Below are 19,947 nucleotides of genomic sequence, written 5' to 3'. Positions count from 1 at the left end.
CTCAGGGACAAGATTCCTTACGTGAACTTTGACTAGACAGAGTGGTTGCAGCTCTGCACAGCAGACTGATTCAGCACAAGAATGTATGCAGGTGGATACAGGGTATCACGTCAACCTAGTGCTTTGTGGACTAATCAATTATGGCGTGTGGGCCTTCCAAAGGAGCGTGCTGATTAGTCCGTTTTGGTTGTGTGGTTTGAGTTTTCTGAAGTCACGCAATGACAGACAACTGGATATACTGTGATTTACATTACTGCGTTAATGTTTCTAAATGATGCAAAATCAACTCTCAGAGTTTGTACTGCTGCTGCTTTTGAGTGATGATACACTGTATGTTGCCAAATTACATGTCGAAGTAACAGAAAAACAAACGAACATAACTGCTTATTTTTGACAGTTTGTCCCAAAAAACATTGTGAGTTGTTGATTCTGTTTCTGTCTTAAGCTTGCCTGGTGAAAACAACAAAAACAAAGCAAAAACAAAAACACAAATGTCTTTTAAAAGGGTAATGGAGGACATCAAAGTAGGAAAGACTCTCCTCTCTCAACACTGCTCATTTCCTAATGACTGGGACAAACTCCTACCATCTGTCTCCAAAGGAAAAGCTTGCAAGGAAAAACTCGGGGTGGGATGTGTGTCAGCACCACACGTAAACATATTCTTCCTCCATCCTCAAACTCCACTTTTCTCCCCTGCTCTCTTCCTTCAAGATAGGGGAAGAAGGGACCGTCGTAAAACAGAGACTCTATAATACTGCAGACAAAGTCTGGATTGTTCCTCTGCTAATTTCTACGATCTACAGTTTCTCCTTAGTGCTGTGAATCTGCCTTACTGTGACCTTCAATGGGTTTATGTGCCTTCATCTAGAAACATTAGAGCACCTGTTTGTGGGTGTGTGCGCGTCTGCGTGAGCATGAATGAGTGTGTCATACCATAATGACAGACCTGTTGCTTGCTACGCTGGTGGTAGAGATTTTTTTCATTGATTTCATTTTATTTAATGATGTGAAATAAAAAGATTTTCTTCACTTTAAAATCGTGCTGAACGTGTCTTTGCATTTTGAGTCTCCTCAACGATATCAGCTGTGCAACAGAGATGAGGTTTTAAAAGCTATTAGGTTACAGGAAAGAGCAGAAGCTGAAAATGTTCCGTGATGAAAATGTTAAAACCTTTTCGTCCGCTGTGCCTGTAAACAGCAACCACAGTGGTCCAGGCAGGGAGGAGCAGGCAGCAAGCAAGACGGTGCTGTAGGGGGACTGTTTTCTTTATTTTCAAATTACAGTGGTAAAACTTCCAAGGAGTAAAAGGAGCAAGTTGACAGATCTATATGTATGTATATGTTGTATATGCATGACGGCGTCTCGAGCTGCTGAGCCCACCGCCCTCTCATCTTGTTGCCTGTTCACACTCAGAGGCCCCTGTGAACTCCTCCCCGAACACAAATCATCTGTCAGGAATGCAGTTGTTATTGCACCATTATCTCTGTCACCCATGTCACATCCTTATCTAAAACTATTTTTAGTTCAAATCATTTTCTGTCCTCTTAAACATAAAGACACATTTCAAGGAAAAACTAATCACAGAAAAACTAACAAGGGCGGCTGTTCTAGTTTTAATTAATGAGACTCTTTACATTTTTACATCTTATTATGCATGTGGGTTTAATGTCTCGTATTTATCAAACATTATGAGGTATTTACACAGTTCCTCTATTTAATAGTTACACGCAATTTCACTGAAATGTAATACTTTCTTGTTCACTGTGTCTTTATTTGATAGTTGGGGACACTAGCTACTTTTAAAATGAAGTGCAATAAAAAATATGTTTTAAAACACAACGCATTGTTAAACATTAAACCAGTATTTTTCCAACCTCCATTTAGGTGAACATAAAAAGAGCCACATGTGGGTTTTCTATAAGCTGAAATAAAGAAAGAAAGAAAGAAAGAAAGAAAGAAAGAAAGAAAGAAAGAAAGAAAGAAAGAAAGAAAGAAAGAAAGAAAGAAAGAAAGAAAGAAAGAAAGAAAGAAAGAAAGAAAGAAAGAAAGAAAATCCAATGTCTCACAAAAAATAATAAATGCAAAAAAATAGAATAGAGAAACTGAAACCAGATCTGAGTGTAAAACGGTTTCCCCTAAAACATATAAAACAAATAGCACACTGATATAAGTTGTTTTGTTGTGTAACTATTACTTTTGTGGTTAAATCTCCGGCTCAAGAACTCTTGTCTTGTCTTTGGCTGCACAACCAGCAGCATCTTCTGCAGGTGTCCATGTCTGAAAGGGCCACAGTTTCACCCTCGCTGCAGTGATCTGCTGAACTTCAGTTTTCTAGTAACAAACTGGATAGACCTGTGGGGGACAATTGTTCACAAAAAGTTCAAGCTCCCTTGATTACAGTTTATTTAGGTGAAGGTAAAAATTATTTTTAAATCCCGGTCAAGAGATAATGAGACTTTCTTGCTGTATAAAAAAAAGCCAGAGGCTGTTCAGTTTGGTCTGGATGTTATAGGTGAAGGTTTTGTTTTTAAATCCATTTATCTATTTTAAATGTCTCAGGCTTTGTTGAGAGTATGTACCTACTTTAAGTAACGTAAAGTCTGCAAGAAGTCCTTTTTAAAATGCAGTTAAAACTTTTACTAAAGTAGATCTGAGGGTCCACTGATCATAAATCCCTTTCCTTGTTATTGACAGGAGGAAAAACAACAACTAACCACTTCATTGCATACGAGAAGAAGAATCATAGTGTCTCCAACTGCTCTTTACGCACCACCAATGAAAACCACAAATAATGTGAATGATTAAACCCAATCTTCTTCTTGTGCTGCCTTTCTTCCTTTAACTGCACAGAACTACAAAAGCTCAACTACTTGTAACCGGAGTGTTTTTCAGAATCCTTGTTACGCATTGCAGGACTGATGAAACGGCAGAATAATTGACCTTAACTTTGCTGATTATCAATCATTAGTTTAATTACTTTCGGTCTTCGGACTTCACAAGTTGTGTCCTTGATTTGTTGCGATAAGAGCAGCAGATATAATAGGCTTTTTATTACCGAAGTTTTCCAGGTTGTGATGCATGCACTCATAGCTTAAATAAAGTCATTTTCAAAAGTGACTTGAGGGAATCAGTCCAGTGAAGCTGTGAATGTGGTAACCTACTGTATATGTTTCATTTTATGTTGTCCAGTAAGAAAACAAGCACTGATTTGCTTGTTGAACTGTAGTGGAGCCAACTTTAATTCTGAAGTCAAAGTGTCAGATCTGATGCTTGATTTCAGGCTGGGTTGTGATTTTTGGCTTGGACTTGTTCGTTTGAACCAAAGCTAAAAAGCCTGAATGAATTAACACATCAATGCTTACTGACTGTGACATATATTAATGTTTTATAAATCGCCATTAATGATTAGAAAGCCATTAAGTTTAATTTTTTACTTTTAATCGATTCAAAAATATACTTTTGTAGATTTACTTCTTAGTTTCCTTTTGCAGGTTATTGTTAATTTGAAACAAAAAAAAGATGGGAAAACAAAATTTTTCAGTCAAAACATATTCATTTTGAAGCTGAACAATTAAAAACAGAATTATATCAGTTGAATTTCCAGGAAAACATCAATGTTTGTATGTATGAGTCGTTTCAGGAAAGAGCATACCTCTGACAACGAGAGGCCCTGGTCCTCTGGCTGCCTTTGACTATCATGAAGTCACCTTAATCCTGACTCTGCTGTGGGGAGGTCAGTAAGAGATGGACTACTTCCACCGGACTCTCACTGTCCAAGGTTTGTTTCTTCTACTTCTTTCTACCTAAAGTTCTACCAAAAAAGTCAGCCATGGGCTGCTTTTGGAACTTCACACTCAGTTTTACCAAAACATAGGAAGTCAGGAAGATATGCAGGAAGATAGCATTTGAACAACCTGCAGCAAGCTAGATATACCTGGACGATGGGCTACTTCTGGAAAAATTCCCAATGTGCAACTGACCAGTCTGCCTTGCATTCCATAATGCATTGGGCCACAAAAACAGAACCAGGTCATTGCAGCCTTGTAACCAGCTTCAGATTATGCTGTCACATAATCACTTTTATGGTGACATACGACGTACTATGTCCACTGGACCAGCAATGCAGTAAGTGTACTCTGCACTGTATGGACAGTACACAGATTTGAAAATGGCCTTTTCACTTGAATCTGTCTAATTTATCTTGCTATGATAATGCATTCAGAATAAACTTTGACTGGAAGCATTGGGTCCAACAGTGGGTGCACCCTTCTTTTTTATTTATTGTACCTCTTTTAGATGTAGTATGAAATATCTTGTTTCCTTACACCAGCATTTATGCATTTAATGATTATTTTATTTTGCAAAGCACAGTTTGATAAATCCTGCAAAGTGGATTTCCTGTCACTTTTCTGCACTTTGGACATTATTTAAAGTGCAGATTTTCCTAGAATTTGGAGGATGTGCACCAGCTGCCTCGGGCTTAACTGCTCTCTGAGGAAGACCGCATCCTCTAAAATAAGCAAAACAGACAAAAGTCGAACAGCCTTATAATGAAAAAGAAAACGCATCCCCCTTAATTTCATGTTCTTAATTCAAGCCTACACCTAAAGGAAAGCTGCAGTCACATGAGATAAGACCTTAATGTGTTTAACTACAAAATAAGCTCTAAAACTGACAATGAACATGAGCTGTGAAGCAGAAGACTAGTGTCAGTTTCACATGTAAAAATTAAAAAACAAAAAAGATCCAAGAAAGACCAGTTGTGCAAAATGAGACTTGTACTTGAGGAGTCGGTACGATTCCATCTGGAAAGTCGATGTGGAATTTTTTTTCCCAGCATGAATAAATCATTATCCTTCCTGTTGAGAAACTTTACAGCTTTCTTTGAAGCCTGATGAAGAATTGTGCAATTTTAAATTTTATTTCAATCTACACATGAAAACACCTGCTGGGGAATTGTTGTTTTGCCAGGTAGCCGTACAGCCAAGGTCATATTTCAAGACATTAGCCTGCCTTTCACTGCACACATAAATCACTGCTGTTTATCAGTAATAAGGAAGTTTAGTCGCTTAGAGGTCTTTTAATGGCACTTAACAAGTCATGTGGCTTTACTGAAGTGCCTCCGGCATGTTCCTATAATTCATTGTCTTATATTAACTCTCATTTTTGCTTTAGTCCACCTCCCCACCTTTTATTTCCTCACTAAAGAGTTATTAGAGATGTTTCTTTAATCTGTTATATTACTCCTTTAGGTCCAATACTGCTCCTCCTGCTTTTTGACTGTAACGTATTGCAAACATATCTTCCATGAAATGATATTTTTTTGCCCCTGGTTTATCCTATCGTTCTCTGGTCTCGTATTACACGTCATAACGCTCTGTTACATTCAAACTTTCCTTGCTCTATCATATCTGCTTTTTAGATGGGGAACCTCCTTTTGGTTGTTCATGCAAAGGCCTGATATGTGTGCGGAAAATACTATTCACCCCATAAACCGCAACCACAGAACAAAATGTGCTCTTAACCTGCACTTCAGACAATAATATTAATAATCAATTCTCCACAACTCAGGCAATGAGCGCTTTATCTCTCTTTTGTGGTTTATGACTTGGTTAATCATTTAGCAATGTCTTTGTGTCCCCTATGATGGAGCAAGGACATATCTGACAGCCATCGTTCAGTTTTCTGAGGGTTGATCTCAGGAGTTGGCCAATAAGCTGGCAGCCACTGTACTACCCTCAGTATAAAGGTAGGAAATTTGAGTCAAACCAAGTTCATGCAAGAAACTCAGCACAGTAGCTCTTTAATCATAGTCTACTCAGTACACGTATAAATAAGGATAACTCCAATTGATGCAAAAAGTTGATCGCAAGTTTCTACATTTGGATGTTTCAAGACTTAACACCCACACTGCTGCTTTTCTCCTTGAATGCTTCAATCTGAGTATCCTCTTCAGCATTCCTGATGGAGGAGTCTAAAAGAGGGGAACATGTCAACGCCGCTTACGATCCTAATCTGGATGAGCCCCCCATCTACGAGGAGCCCGGCGGGGAGCACCGGACCGTCCGGCCCTCGGTGATCAGCGCCTTTGGCCATGACACTCTGGACCGGCTGCCCCACATTGACTTCTACCGCAACGAGGGCAGCGTGAGCGGCCACCGGGCCGTGAGGCCGTCGCTGCAGGAGCTGCACGACGTCTTCCAGAAGGTGAGTGCGCTCATTTCTCAAGATTTATGACACTTATGCAAAATAAAAGAGAAAAAAATAAGGTGTCACGTCAGCGAACTGATGGTAAAAAGGCATGTTTATCCCTCAACACTTTTTATGCATAAAAAAAAAAGATAAATCTTCACTGCAAATACTCAAAATCTTAACAAGAATATTTGTCTTATTTCTAGTTAAAATGTCTCATTTTTAGTCAAAACAAATTTCATTACACTTAAAACAAGACTCATCACTGGAAAAAAAACAACAATTTTTACCTGTTTCAAGTAGATTTTCACTTAAAATAAGTATAAAAATCTGCCAGTGGAACAAGATTTTTTTGCTTGTAATGAGAAGATAAATCTTGTCCCACTGGCAGATTCTTCTACTTATTTCAAGTGAACATTTACTTGAAACAGGTGAAAATGGTCAAATAACAAGTTATTTTTCTGGTAATGACCCTTGTTTTAAGTGTAATGAGATTTTTTTGACTAAAAATGAGACATTTTAACTAGAAATAAGACAAATATTCCTGGTAAGATTTTGAGTTTTTGCAGTATTTTTGTGCACTTGCCAACACTAAACAGACTTAAAAGTTTATTTGTGAGTATGTAGCACCATATTTCATCAAACAATGACACTTTATGAAAAGGATGTTACAAGTTGTTCATGGAACAAACAAGTCATTCGGGATATAATTCACAATTTCTCTCTCAAAAAAACCCACCTCAAAATGAGATTGAGTCTCCCCATAAGAGAGCAGGTCACAGGAAGCATTGTGGAAGTGCTCCTTTTCCAACAACCCGCTAAATGTATATCAACAAAAAAAAAATGCTTTTCATGTTCATATTTCTGCTTCTCAATTATTTCACAAGAATGGAGCAATCTCTGTGCCAGAAACTGTGGAGGACGATAGCGAGAGGAGCGACGGCACCGCCTCGGAGGATATGGAGTCTGCCATCGCCAATGAAAGCAAGGGAGGATTGAAGTTTGGCTGGATAAGAGGGGTCCTGGTGAGTTATAGGGACTCTTGGTGAGCTCCTTCCACTCTATACAAACATGTCACTCCACATAACAGTGATCATGTGTTTCAATAACACCAAATGGGCCCCTCCAGACTACAGTCTGGGACTAATTTGAATTGGATCAAGAACTGCTCTTGATTTTTGGTGCGGCTGGCACAAAGTAAAAATAATAAAAATAGGCTGTCACTTGAAATTGGAACTGCTTATATGTACTTTCATTTCCATTACTGACCTGTTTAAGTGTAGCCTAATAAATCATGTCCCACTGTGAGGAAGTTAAACTTGAATTATCCCTCTCTTTCACAGGTGAGATGCATGCTAAACATCTGGGGTGTCATGTTGTTCATCCGTCTGTCCTGGGTTTTTGGTCAGGCAGGCTGGGGTGAGTGAAGCAATCTATATCTATCTATCTATCTATCTATCTATCTATCTATCTATCTATCTATCTATCTATCTATCTATCTATCTATCTATCTATCTATCTATCTATCTATCTATCTATCTATCTATCTATCTATCTATCTAGTTAGAGAGTCAATCATACTTTGCAGGCAGGGGCCATGAACAGTCGTAGGATTACACAGTCCAATATTTTATTCTACTTAATTTTAGCAGAGAATGACTGAATTGGGGCACAGTTAATGTAAATGGGATTTCTGAGCTCCTGTATTATTGCTGTCGATTCTGGGAGCAGAACTCCCTGTGAGAATTTGATCGAGTGAGAAATAGAAAGGGAAATTGTGTGAATGGGTTCATAAGTCTCTTATCGACTCACAAATCCATCAATCTACGCCAGTGTTTGCTCAGGCAGTGTAACTAAAAAGGCTTCAAAAGCAGGCAGTCACCAGAGCAGGTAAGGCATATGACTGAGTTAAAGTCTCTGGCATCTAATGGGACTCTAAATCTTTGAGTGTTTGAAGGAAACTGAAAAAAAAGAAGCTTTCATTTCACACACAGTGTGTTTTATGACTGACTGTCTGAATGTAAGTTGAAAAAAAATATGAATATCAAGCTGTATTGTCTTTTGCATTTCAGGTCTGGGAATTGTGGTCATTCTTCTCAGCTGCGTGGTCACCACCATCACCGGCCTTTCCATGTCTGCCATTTGCACTAACGGCGTGGTTAGAGGAGGTGGGTCAATTATTAAACCAACACGACACAACTTCATATTCAGAAAGTGACAAGATGACAGATAATCGCTACTGACAAATCTTCCATACTTTATTCACAACGTGTATATGGCTAACATCAGCAGTTAACACATTATTAATGAAAATCTACCTGAGATAACGTTTCCTCCCTCTGACACAAAATCTTTCAGTGAGAGAATGAAATGAGCACAAGGACGGTGTGTGCAGATGGTCACAAAGCACCAAAGTTAGACTTGAATGTCACCTCCTCGAGCCTGTTCTCTGTTTTACAGCTTGGCCTGACATAAAATCGATCAATCAGCGATGTGGCGATTAACCATCCACTGCAGATGTTGGTCTTGAGACGCACACTGATGAAATGGTTGACTTTGTATCCGGCCAAACAAATGATTCCTTGTTCAGAAACCTACCTCACCCCATCCTTCCTGTTTAAATGCAGAGAAATCAAAGTCACTTTCTTTACTCCCATAAAAAGATTGCTTGATAATGGACTGTACCTTCCTTTATAATGCTGTTGTCATAAAATAGCCTCAAACTAACCAGTGCACAATAAATACATATACTTTGGCTTTAAAGGTTTCAATTAGTAAAAATACTACAGTCCATTCCATTACATTTGAAAGAAATGACTCCTTCTGTACCACACACGAATGATACCTGGCGATTCTAAGACACTGGCTCCACTGATTAAGTTATTGGCCTATCAATAAATATATCAAATATGCTAAAAAAATACCAGATTCACCGTATTGCAGAGTAATTGCGTGACCCTTAATATACATGTAAATGAAAAGCCTGGTGTTTATAGAAAGAACCTTATAAAAGAGAAAATATGTGAGCAAATAATCCATTTTCTTAACAAGCTTAACAGTTAGCTGCACATGTCCTCTTCAAATAAACCCGTAACAACTAACAATATGTGTTGGTTTCATGCTGTTGTTTCAGGAGGAGCTTATTACTTGATATCGCGCAGTTTGGGACCAGAGTTTGGCGGATCGATAGGTCTCATTTTTGCCTTCGCCAATGCAGTGGCCGTGGCCATGTATGTGGTGGGATTTGCTGAAACGGTGGTTGACTTGCTTGTGGTGGGTAATATTATAACAATAAGGAACCATGGAAATGACTGATATTGGATTTTACCTCATACCTCAATTTTACTGCTCTCAGGAACATTCTGCTATCATGGTGGATCCAATAAACGATATCAGGATCGTTGGATGCATTACGGTAGTGCTGCTCTTGGGCATATCATTGGCTGGAATGGCATGGGAAGCAAAGGTGAGGGATGAACTTTTCGCTTGTTATTGACTTTTGGTTTGTTGTGGTAAAGTTTCCCACTCATAAGTTCGATCCCTCTCATTTATTTGTCCCCACAGGCACAGATTGTTCTACTCATCATCCTGCTGGTGGCCATAGTTAACGTGTTTGTTGGAACCTTCATTCCTGCAACTGATACCAAGAAATCCCAAGGCTTTTTCAATTACGACAGTAAGATACTCTCTCCAGACCACTGGGAATTTTCATCACAATGAAAGGCTTTAATCGATCACACACAAAAAAAAGGTTAACTTAAACTTTACCTTCAGAAAATTCTTTCACTCTCTCTTTCCCAGTGACAATATTCATGGAGAATTTCAAGCCGGCGTTTAGGAAGGGTGAGAGTTTTTTTTCAGTTTTTTCCATCTTTTTCCCTGCGGCAACTGGAATCCTGGCTGGAGCCAACATCTCAGGAGATTTGCGGGTAACTTTTACACAGATATTACTGCACAAGTTTTAAATTATTAGCTCTTAATGTATATAACAGTATATGTGCATGAACATAAGGTTATAATTGATATAAAAGAAAAAAGTTCAGAAAACCTTTTAAGTAATAGTGACTTATGTTATTTAACAGGATGCCTCAGGCGCCATACCCAAAGGTACCTTGTTGGCTATTCTCATCACTGCTATCACCTACCTTGCGGTCGCCCTTTCTGTCTGTAAGTACACCACAGTAGTTCATGAAATGCAGAAAAGCCGTTTTCATATTGAACAAAGCCTTTCTTCAACATTATCATTGTTAGATGCCGTTTTATCTAATTTAATCACAGCCTGCTCCAAAATGCTGTCTCAGTGTCTTGTTCTGTCCCACTAAGATGTAAATAGTTTACATTGTTGCTTTATCAGGAACAGCAGTGTTTGAATGAATTATACAGAAAATTATAATTAACCATTAAAAGTGTCTACCTGAACCAAGACCCAGAAATTATCATCAACACAGGCAAGTCCAAAACAAAAGCAAAAGTGCCAGTCTCACACAAGGGTAAAATCTCCCCTTCGAGGGTAAAAGTCCCTGCTTTTATTCCTTAACTAACCTTCCAATCTCAAATGCAAACTGTTCTTTCTCTCTCTGCAAACAGTGATATAAGTTGTCCAGACACTTTGCCATGGCAACTTGGTTGGTTACTCAAATAGACAGCAGCCCGTGCAGCTGGAGAGATCTTTCTCAGTTATGTTAGCACAGTAAAATTGTTATTAACATCTTGTTAAAACAACCAATTAAAATGTTCTTAGCAATGTTTTTTTGTTCTTTCTTTACTGGTCAGCTGCGTGCGTTGTTCGAGATGCCACAGGAAACTTAACGGACCTCATCACTTCAACCACTGATTGCAGTGGTTCATCAGCAGCAGCAGCGTGTGAACTTGGCTATGATTTTTCCTCCTGCAGTACAGAAGAGTGTAAATATGGCGCGATGAACAACTTCCAGGTACACAGGCTTACAAACCAAACCTAAATTTAAGAACAATAATCTTTTTTCTTCTATTTCTGACACTCTTCTCCTGCTTTCTGGCTCAGGTGATGACCATGGTGTCTGGGTTTGGCCCCCTCATCATTGCAGGGACATTCTCAGCTACTCTTTCATCAGCACTGGCCTCCCTTGTTAGCGCTCCCAAAGTCTTTCAGGTCAGTAACTTAATATTTCTCTCTTCCTTATGAAATGCAATTAAAATATTCACTTTTATAAGAAATCTGCCACCACTTACTCGACTGACTCTAATTTAAGCTCTCTCTCTTCTCAGGCACTGTGTAAAGACAACATCTACACAGCCCTGCGTTTCTTTGCCAAAGGACACGGCAAGAACAACGAGCCGATCCGTGGCTATGTCCTCACATTCATTATCTCTGTGGCCTTCATTCTCATTGGTTAGTTCAGTGATCTGTCATTGCTAAACCATCCCTACATCTTAACACTGCTACAGCAATTGACATGTCAAACTTTTGTTCCAATTTATTCTGACTCTCAGATAAACACATATGATCCGTTAATTATTGTCCAATTGGAAGAAGCGTGTGAGTTGCACTGTAAAACATTCAGAGAGCAACTTTTCATTGAACCACAAAATCATTCAAATGGACTTTATAGCAATGTTCACCTAAATCACAGAGCAAACAAATACTTTTTACAGGGACGCCAATATAACCTTGTTTCCATGGTGACAATGATAGCTGCTAATGTTCCTGAATGCAGCAGTGCACACATTGTCTGCTTGATATATCCTGTTTCTTCTACATAAGACATCTAAATGCAGGTTTGCATCAAACAACGGCTGGCCAGGAGGACATTTTTCTTTCTACTGGCACAGTTTCACAAGCCTTTACGGATGCTGAATAATGTGGCATTTTTTGACAAGTATATCGTTTGATGGCCAAAAGTTCATAAACTGCTGCAAAGAAACTTTGAGATTTCGTTTTATTTTCTCCCTCCTCATAGGTGATCTGAACCTGATCGCTCCCATCATCTCAAACTTCTTCCTGGCATCTTATGCGCTCATCAATTTCTCCTGTTTCCATGCATCCTATGCCAAGTCCCCTGGTGTGTATCTTTAAAAGTTTACTCTTTTTACATATAGGAAATCAGACAAACTGAGTAGGATTAGATAACTGGTTGTTATTGGATTATATTTTGTCACCAACTGCTCGCCATTGTTTTTCCCCAATCTGTTTCTTATTCTGTGTGTCCCAGGTTGGAGACCGTCGTATAAATTCTACAACATGTGGCTCTCTCTGCTGGGCGCGCTGCTCTGCTGTGTCGTTATGTTTGTTATCAACTGGTGGGCTGCTCTGATCACGTACGCGATTGAGATCCTCCTCTACGTGTTCGTCACGGTCAAGAAGCCAGGTGACCTTGTTTACGGTTATGTTGACATAATTAGGAGTATTTGAGTAATACCCCACGTGTCAGAAGAACTAACCCTCAAGGGTTCTTACTTAATCGGCAGATGTGAACTGGGGTTCGTCCACGCAGGCGGTGACGTTTGTGAGTGCAGTCGGTAACGCTCTGTCTCTGTCTGGTATTGAGGACCATGTCAAGAACTTCAGGTAAAAGTCTGCATTGCATCACTGAATAACAAACACAAAAGAAAAAAAAGAACATGAACATCAAAGGACATGTTTGGAATCAACTATGTGAAGTTCAAACATTCCTGTTTCTACCTCAGGCCTCAGATCTTAGCTCTGACAGGGTCAGTGCGAGTCAGACCAGCTCTCCTCGACTTGGCTCAATCCCTCACAAAGAACTATGGACTCTTACTCACCTGTGAAGTTTTTGTGGTAGGTTTCCCAGCGGTCTCAACATTTAAAGATATAATATCAACAACTTTTGTCATTGTGTCCTTTTTCAATTTAAATTCCAACCTTGTGTTAGAGTCTAGCCTTGCACACCAAAGCAAACTTAATTTTGCAGAGCGGCGATTTCACATGCTGTGAATAGTCAGTAGAATATCAAGCAGGAACCAGGGAAATGCCAACTCTCTGGACACCAAAGATTAAAGTTAAGCTCTGGTGTGTCTTTTTAATTTGAAAAGCAGGTGTGTGGGGGATCTTTCCCTTCTCTAAATAGATTTATATACAGCTAAATGTTGTGACTTTCTCAGGGCTCGAGGTCGGATCTCATTCAGGAGGTGATGGCTGCACAGGAGATGAACATGGTTTGGCTGAGGAAGAACAAACGCAAGGCTTTTTACACGCCTGTGATCGCTGGGAACATCAGGCAAGGGACTGACACCATGCTGCAGGTCAGTGTGGGCACGATTTACACAACATCCCTGTGGTAGATCACATAAATAAATAAATAAAACATGCGATTAATGTGCAACAAGTAAAATTCAATCTGATGGAAATAGCAGAATTAAAGAACCAGTTTTTACATACACCGAGTGCCTATTGCTTTGTTGTGACCCATCTTAAGGATCTTGCCAGGACATCGGTGCAGCAGATAGAAGAAAGAATTAGGAGCAGGAAAACAGCCTTGTGGCTCTGCCTGTGAAGATAAGGCGCTGTCCAATGTCAGGATCGCTTACTTCAAACAGCACAACAGATTAAAATCCATAATTGATTAACGTTGCCTTGGATGAGTCCCTGCAGACAAAGCGATATCTGCTGAGTTATATGGTCATAACTTCTGGCTGTAAAATGGCTTCATAGCCTTCTCCAATGGGACATTTTGAAGATTTCCTCCAGATAAGGAAGACACCAGGTTTTACTGCCGTGTGGCAACATGGTTGTCTGCGTCGCTGCAGTTAGCAGCTGGTTTCTACTCTGAGATTTTATGAGTGTCTTTTTTTTTCCTCGCAGGTTTCTGGTCTTGGTCGTATGAAGCCTAACATTTTAATGATAGGCTTCAAGAGAGACTGGGAGACAGCGGGCCGGGACGCAGTCCAGAATTATGTAGGGATACTCCAGTAAGTCACGAAGCACATATGACAATAACATGCTTAAAAGTTAAAGATGGAAGAGAAATGGCAAACTGGTGTTCTGATTCTCTTGATCACAGTGATGCATTCGACTTCGAGAATGGCACAGTGATGCTGAGGATGGACCAGGGTCTGGATGTGTCACACATCATCGAGGCAGACGGTCAGTATGACATAAACCCTTTTCAAGTATTATAAGAGCACTTTTCAAAAACAAAATAAAGACACAGGAGAACTCTGGCCTAAAAGTGAAATATAAACTAGATAAATCAGAATACAAGAATACAAAACTGTGAAAGAAATCGAATTAAATTAAAGGTGTTTACCTGTAAAAAAAAAACAAATTATTTAAATTGCCTATTCAATTTTAAAAGAAAGTTATAGATTAACTAAACGGATAAATGATTTTCAAAATTAAGAAACTTGCAATGAAAAAGACAAATTTTTTAAAATTATTTAGAGCTGCTCAAGTGCAGATAATCTCAGTTTGACAGCAAAAAGGAGAATCTATTTCAGATAAATGTTTAGCTTTTTTGGTTGTAAACAAACATTTAATTTCTCTTTTTTTTTTCTGTGCAAGGCCAGTAAAATATTGAAAAAAAGAAGTACTGAAAGTGGTGTTGTGGGAAAAAAATAATCAAATCTAATGTATTCTTTCTAACTAGGTGAATAACTGGACTGAAACTGAGTGTCTGAGTTACCAAGAATAAGACTTGAGAAATGATCCAGATTTCAGTAAATTTAATTTAACAATTGCATGCAAAAGGGTCAGAACATAAAGCAGGCGTCTCGATGCAGAATGACAATAAAACCAAGGAAGCATACTGGCTTTAAGGCACAAAGGATGATTTATTCTTAAGATTCGAGTAGACAAAAACATCTTTAAGGTCAGTGTTTAAGGCCAGTCTGTACACAAGGCTGTTATTTTGTTGCTCTCTGCAGTTTAGGTTTAATCAAGTAGCCAAGGCTGAATTTTCCATCACAAGTGGAGTGTTTGCAAACACCAAACTGATTCAAGTCGATGTATTTTGTTGAAATGATTTATGTAGGAATTAAAAATATTTTTAAAAGTCTTTCCTGGAAAATGTTGAAGACTCCTTCTGCCTTCCGTGCTGTATGCAAATCTCACTTCAGACAAAATGATTCATCAAATTTTAGACTGAGTGAAATCAGGTCGCAGGAGCTGACCAACCAGGCCAGGCTGGGATTTTCCTCTTATATTGAAAAAAAATGTATCCTGACCTCAAATCTGTTTTCAGTTTTTACACTCTCTTCTTCAGTTTTGTTGAAATACTGGATTGTTTCTTATGTCATGTGTAACCTTTAATCTCTGTAAAAGTGTCATTTCTACAAAAGCATCTCAAATTGTGCTGTACACATCTAAATACATGTTACTTTCCACCACTGAACTTTTTTAACAAATGAAACCAACACAGCATCTCTGGATATGTGTTTGTGAATTTCAGAGGAGACGCTGAAGGCAGCGAGAGAGCAGGAGGAACTGGATAATGAGATGATGCCAAACGGAGGGAAATCGAAGGGATTCTTCAGGAAGTCCAACAGGTCATCTCAGCAAGTTCTCACAACCAGAGGTATCAATTAAAGAGACTGACATATAAAAACCAACCGATCAAACCACACTATTTAAAGTTGCATGGGTGGATAATCTTGCAATACGTAGAAACAGGAGGTGCCTTTCTCGCTGTCCTCCGGGCACTCTCTCATTTCCAGTAGAAGAATAAAATAAAATGCATTTAACAAATGGAGTCAAGGACTCACATCTTTTTTTTTTACTTTCCCCACACTGACAGAGATTTAATCAAATCAGCCACTCCCACTAAAGACATCTCAGAGGGTGTAATCCAATAACGGAGCCCTTTTCGTCCCGCTTTAAAGAGCATTTCATAAGAGCAGTCCTTTCACCCAGACAGCAGAGGGGGCCTGCAGACTCTCCCTCGGTCTGTCTAAGTCTCACACACACACGCGCGCTTGCCACAGAGCTGCAGCTTGGCACGGCGATTGTTAGTACGCAATATGCATCCTACATTAGACCCGAGAGATGGCCGTGCCTGTTGATATCGAGTCAGCTTCTAATGCTTATGTGAGCTCCTTTTCCAATTTACCAAACTCTGCGCACTCCCTTACATGTCTTCATACTCTTGCTCGCCCTGACTTGGCTCTTTTATTTCCTCTCTGTCAGTGTCAGTGTGCGCCCCTCCATCGCCGCAGGTCGCCGAGATGAATGCGAAGCTGGCTGTGGACGGTGCTCAATTTAAGAGGAAGCAGCCTAAAGGCACCATAGATGTGTGGTGGCTGTTTGATGATGGAGGTACGTCCAGGTTCCGCAGAGACAAAAAGAAAAAAAAAAAAGAATAGTAACTTGCCAAACTACACATGCCTTCTACATGATGTAAAACACCTAGGCAACTGTTTACAGAGAAGAAAGAAAATGTGTTGTGGGTGTGAAACCTGCAACAACCCCACAGCTGTACCAGGTCAGGTAGCACAAAGTGAATTCAGGAGGTCTCCCTTGATACTAAATTGTGTAAACAACCGTAGAGGGACACCATGGCACCCCATATTCATGTAAAATAATGTTATTCATTTCTTTTTTTTAAATAAATGTTAAAAATAAACAAAAAAAAGACCAAAGTAAACCAATTCGTGGCTAGGTCTTAGGTCAGGTGGTGCGTTTGTATTAATTCCACAACTACAAGTGTTTTCCATTGCTCATTTAAGAAAGTGCTTCTTTCACTTTCTAGCTGTGAGGAACTGAGATGCAGGGAAACAATATGAATCATAGAAGCAGGATGGCACTCTAAGGTGTTCATCACAGCCTGATGAACACATAACACACAAAGATAAAGCAATTGTGGATAACATCAAAAGCAACATTCTGGCCCTGTATGGAAACCCACAGAGGATAAAACAAAAGCATGAGCCCTATACTGTAGATGTCATAATCATAATATGGGACACTTGCAGATAAGTTTGTACAATAAAAGAGAGAGTGGATTGGGTTTAAACATAAAAATGTTTCTCTTTTTTTTCTCAGGTCTAACCTTGCTGCTCCCCTACATCCTCACCACCAGAAAGAAGTGGAAAGACTGTAAATTAAGGATATTCATTGCAGGGCAGCCCGGACGCAGTGAGCTGGATAAACAGGAGTGAGTGAACAAATGAATGTTTCAATATCAATAAGGAGTTTATGTGTGGAAGTTAGGTCAGGTACATAAACTGGCAAACGTCCAGATATGAAAATCAATGAGCCAAATAACAGTACATTCAAATAAATATAAATTAGACTTAACCGAACATGAAACTTAATCAGTGTGTGATCCTTTGATTGCAGGATGAAGTCCCTGTTGGAGAAATTCAGAATTAACTGCAGTGACATCAATGTGATTGATGACATCCACATCAGTCCCAGGAACGACAGGTAATGGTTTCTTATCAGTTACAAAAGCCAATGTCAGCCAGATGCTGTAACAATAATAGCTTAATTTGATCAACTTGTGCTATCCGGAATAAAGACATAAAAATGTTCTTATGTGTATTTTTCCAGCGTGAATAAGTTAGAGGACATGATTAAGCCTTTCCGTCTGCACGGGGGGTCTAAAGACACTTCTCGGGCTCCACACAACGAGAACTCCTGGAAAATCACTGAGGAGGAGCTGAGCAGCTTTGAGGAGAAGGTAAAACCACTGACGCTGAGTTAGGATCTAATATAGGCTAGAGACAGGATAGTGCATCATCTGGCTTTATTAGTCACTTGGGATTGATTGTTTGCAAGATTAACCACTACTGTTTTACAGACCAACCTCCAAGTACGACTCAATGAGCTCCTTCAGGAACACTCGAGCACAGCTAGGCTGATAGTTGTGTGAGTATATGGAGTTGTTTTTTTTAGGTATAGTCGAGTAACTGCATGTAATCTGGTGTCGGAAGAAAATCTAATTTACTTGTTCTCTTAACCCTCTGCAGGAGCATGCCTATTGCACGTAAGGGATCGGTCTCTGATTTCCTCTACATGGCCTGGCTGGACATTCTGACAAAAGACCTTCCACCCACTCTGCTCATAAGAGGAAACCACAAGAGTGTGCTTACTTTCTACTCATGAGCACCCTGTAGGCAAAACCACAAAGTACTATGTAGCTGGAGATGAAAAACATGGTATAACTATAATATTGAACCATGTTTATGAAGTGTACTAGTACGTGGATGATATTCAGTCTTCCAGACCAACTCTAAAGGGAAACATTCACATTATGATTCTATCTGAACAAAGAAAAACTGAGGAAATGCAAGCAATAAAAAAAAAGGTGTTAAGATGGTGTACTTGACAATAGTGTAATATTTCAGTCCTTCAATATTCTACCATTAACCTGGTTTTACTTTTTGGTCTGGTATGAACTGTTTTGATGAGGCTAGTGGCAATTAGTGTGTTTAAATTCAACAAGATTACCTGTACTGTGTGATGCTGTACCCAAGCAACAAGCTTTTTTTAGCATGACTACACCACGGCGACCAAGGAAAGCAATTCTGCTGCATCCAGAGACGTCAGTCAGAGACGAGACTAATCTACGTCAAATCAGCTCAATGAGCAGTTAGAGACAGACAGAGATGACAAAAGGCTGCTGCAGTGGTTACACTGAAAGACTGTGACTGTAAAATAAATGTACATACTATTCCAAAGTGGATTTTTTTTTTTACAAAAAACAAACAACACAAATTAATGGTAACATAATTATATTGACTACATTAAAGCCACTCTATGTAGCAATACCACTTCTGATCATATGGTGGGCGGTATATCATAAGAAACTTCATATGTAGATCAAGTGGACCTCTAGTGGGACCAAGTGGTATTGCAAGACATGCCACTTTGTCCCCACTTGTAAACATGTTTAACTCTTTTGTTAATGCAGCAGCTCTATATGCCTCCATGTGGTCAGAAGTGGTACTGCTGTACACTGCTTCCCCTGGCCATCCAGGCCGCCCCGGGGGGCCGGGGAGGATCTGGCTGGAATAACGTGATCCTTCCAAACGCTACGTCCAGCCAGGGAAGCCCCACCCTGTCTGGTGAAAAGAGGCGGACTGCTCACTCCTCAAGCAAGAAGGAGGCTTGAGCTCAGTGCAGGGCCCTCCCGGGGTTGGTACAGGGAGAGTAAAGCTCAGGATTGATACTTAGGTAGGGGCACTGGGTGATAAAAATTGGAAAAAGAATCATGGGATAAAAATATAATTTAAAAAAATGAAGAAGTGGTACTGCTACCCAGATTGGCATTAATACTGTGTCTTTTCCCATGTGGTCATTCAATTCAATTCAATTCAATTCAATTCAATTCCTTTATTGTCATTATAAGCAGTGCGAACAACGAAATTAGATAGCAACTCTGTGGTGTTACAACAACATAAAAAACACAGGACAATTAAATAATAAAAAGCATGTATCAACTAAGATCTGCTACTAAACATGTATAATAATAAATAATAAACAGTAAAACAGCTAGCTTGTACCGGGTTGAAGTGCATGGTTAAAGTGCAAGAGTGGCAAACAGGTTAGTGGCATAAAGGTTCAATTATATGTTTTTAAAACTTTCTTGATATTCACCGAATGTACAACACCCATTCAGCAATTGTTTACCTGCTCCACATTACGTTGCTTCAATGTTTTAATGTTACTAGCAAACTATATGTTTTAGTTTAAAGACAATCGAGCAAAGCGAAACATTGTGAAAACTATTCTTCTGTACATTTTTGTCAACTTTCTGTCTTCCTATTTAAATAAATGATATGGTTCACATTAAATAAACAAGTAATATAATTTACAA

General features: G+C 39.3%; 1 protein-coding gene across 1 annotated transcript; it reads left to right on the top strand.

The window, feature by feature from the left end:
* The first annotated feature begins 5,769 nt into the window (after positions 1-5,769).
* slc12a1 (solute carrier family 12 member 1) lies at positions 5,770-19,947 on the top strand. The gene is made up of 26 exons (XM_061740088.1): positions 5,770-6,208; positions 7,081-7,218; positions 7,537-7,612; positions 8,266-8,361; positions 9,327-9,466; positions 9,549-9,659; positions 9,758-9,869; positions 9,995-10,122; positions 10,276-10,360; positions 10,967-11,127; positions 11,217-11,324; positions 11,441-11,564; positions 12,133-12,234; positions 12,385-12,540; positions 12,641-12,740; positions 12,860-12,971; positions 13,295-13,435; positions 13,995-14,101; positions 14,194-14,276; positions 15,580-15,705; positions 16,314-16,442; positions 17,169-17,280; positions 17,466-17,552; positions 17,679-17,808; positions 17,929-17,996; positions 18,098-19,947. The coding sequence occupies exons 1-26, from the start codon at positions 5,966-5,968 to the stop codon at positions 18,231-18,233; spliced, it is 3,111 nt and encodes a 1,036-aa protein (XP_061596072.1). The 5' UTR covers positions 5,770-5,965; the 3' UTR covers positions 18,234-19,947.

The sequence above is a fragment of the Cololabis saira genome, chromosome 2 (genome assembly GCF_033807715.1).
Source record: "Cololabis saira isolate AMF1-May2022 chromosome 2, fColSai1.1, whole genome shotgun sequence".
Taxonomy (NCBI): Eukaryota; Metazoa; Chordata; class Actinopteri; order Beloniformes; family Belonidae; genus Cololabis; species Cololabis saira.
This window is presented reverse-complemented; position numbering and strand designations above follow the sequence as displayed.

What these genes read in the sequence shown, in the direction of transcription:
- slc12a1 (XM_061740088.1), top strand. Translation starts at nt 5,966, where the DNA reads ATGGAGGAGTCTAAAAGAGGGGAACATGTCAACGCCGCTTACGATCCT. An exon ending in CGGTGGTTGACTTGCTTGTG is followed by an intron (nt 9,467 to 9,548) that starts GTGGGTAATATT and finishes TACTGCTCTCAG; the next exon opens with GAACATTCTGCTATCATGGT. An exon ending in GTGGCTGTTTGATGATGGAG is followed by an intron (nt 16,443 to 17,168) that starts GTACGTCCAGGT and finishes TTTTTTTCTCAG; the next exon opens with GTCTAACCTTGCTGCTCCCC.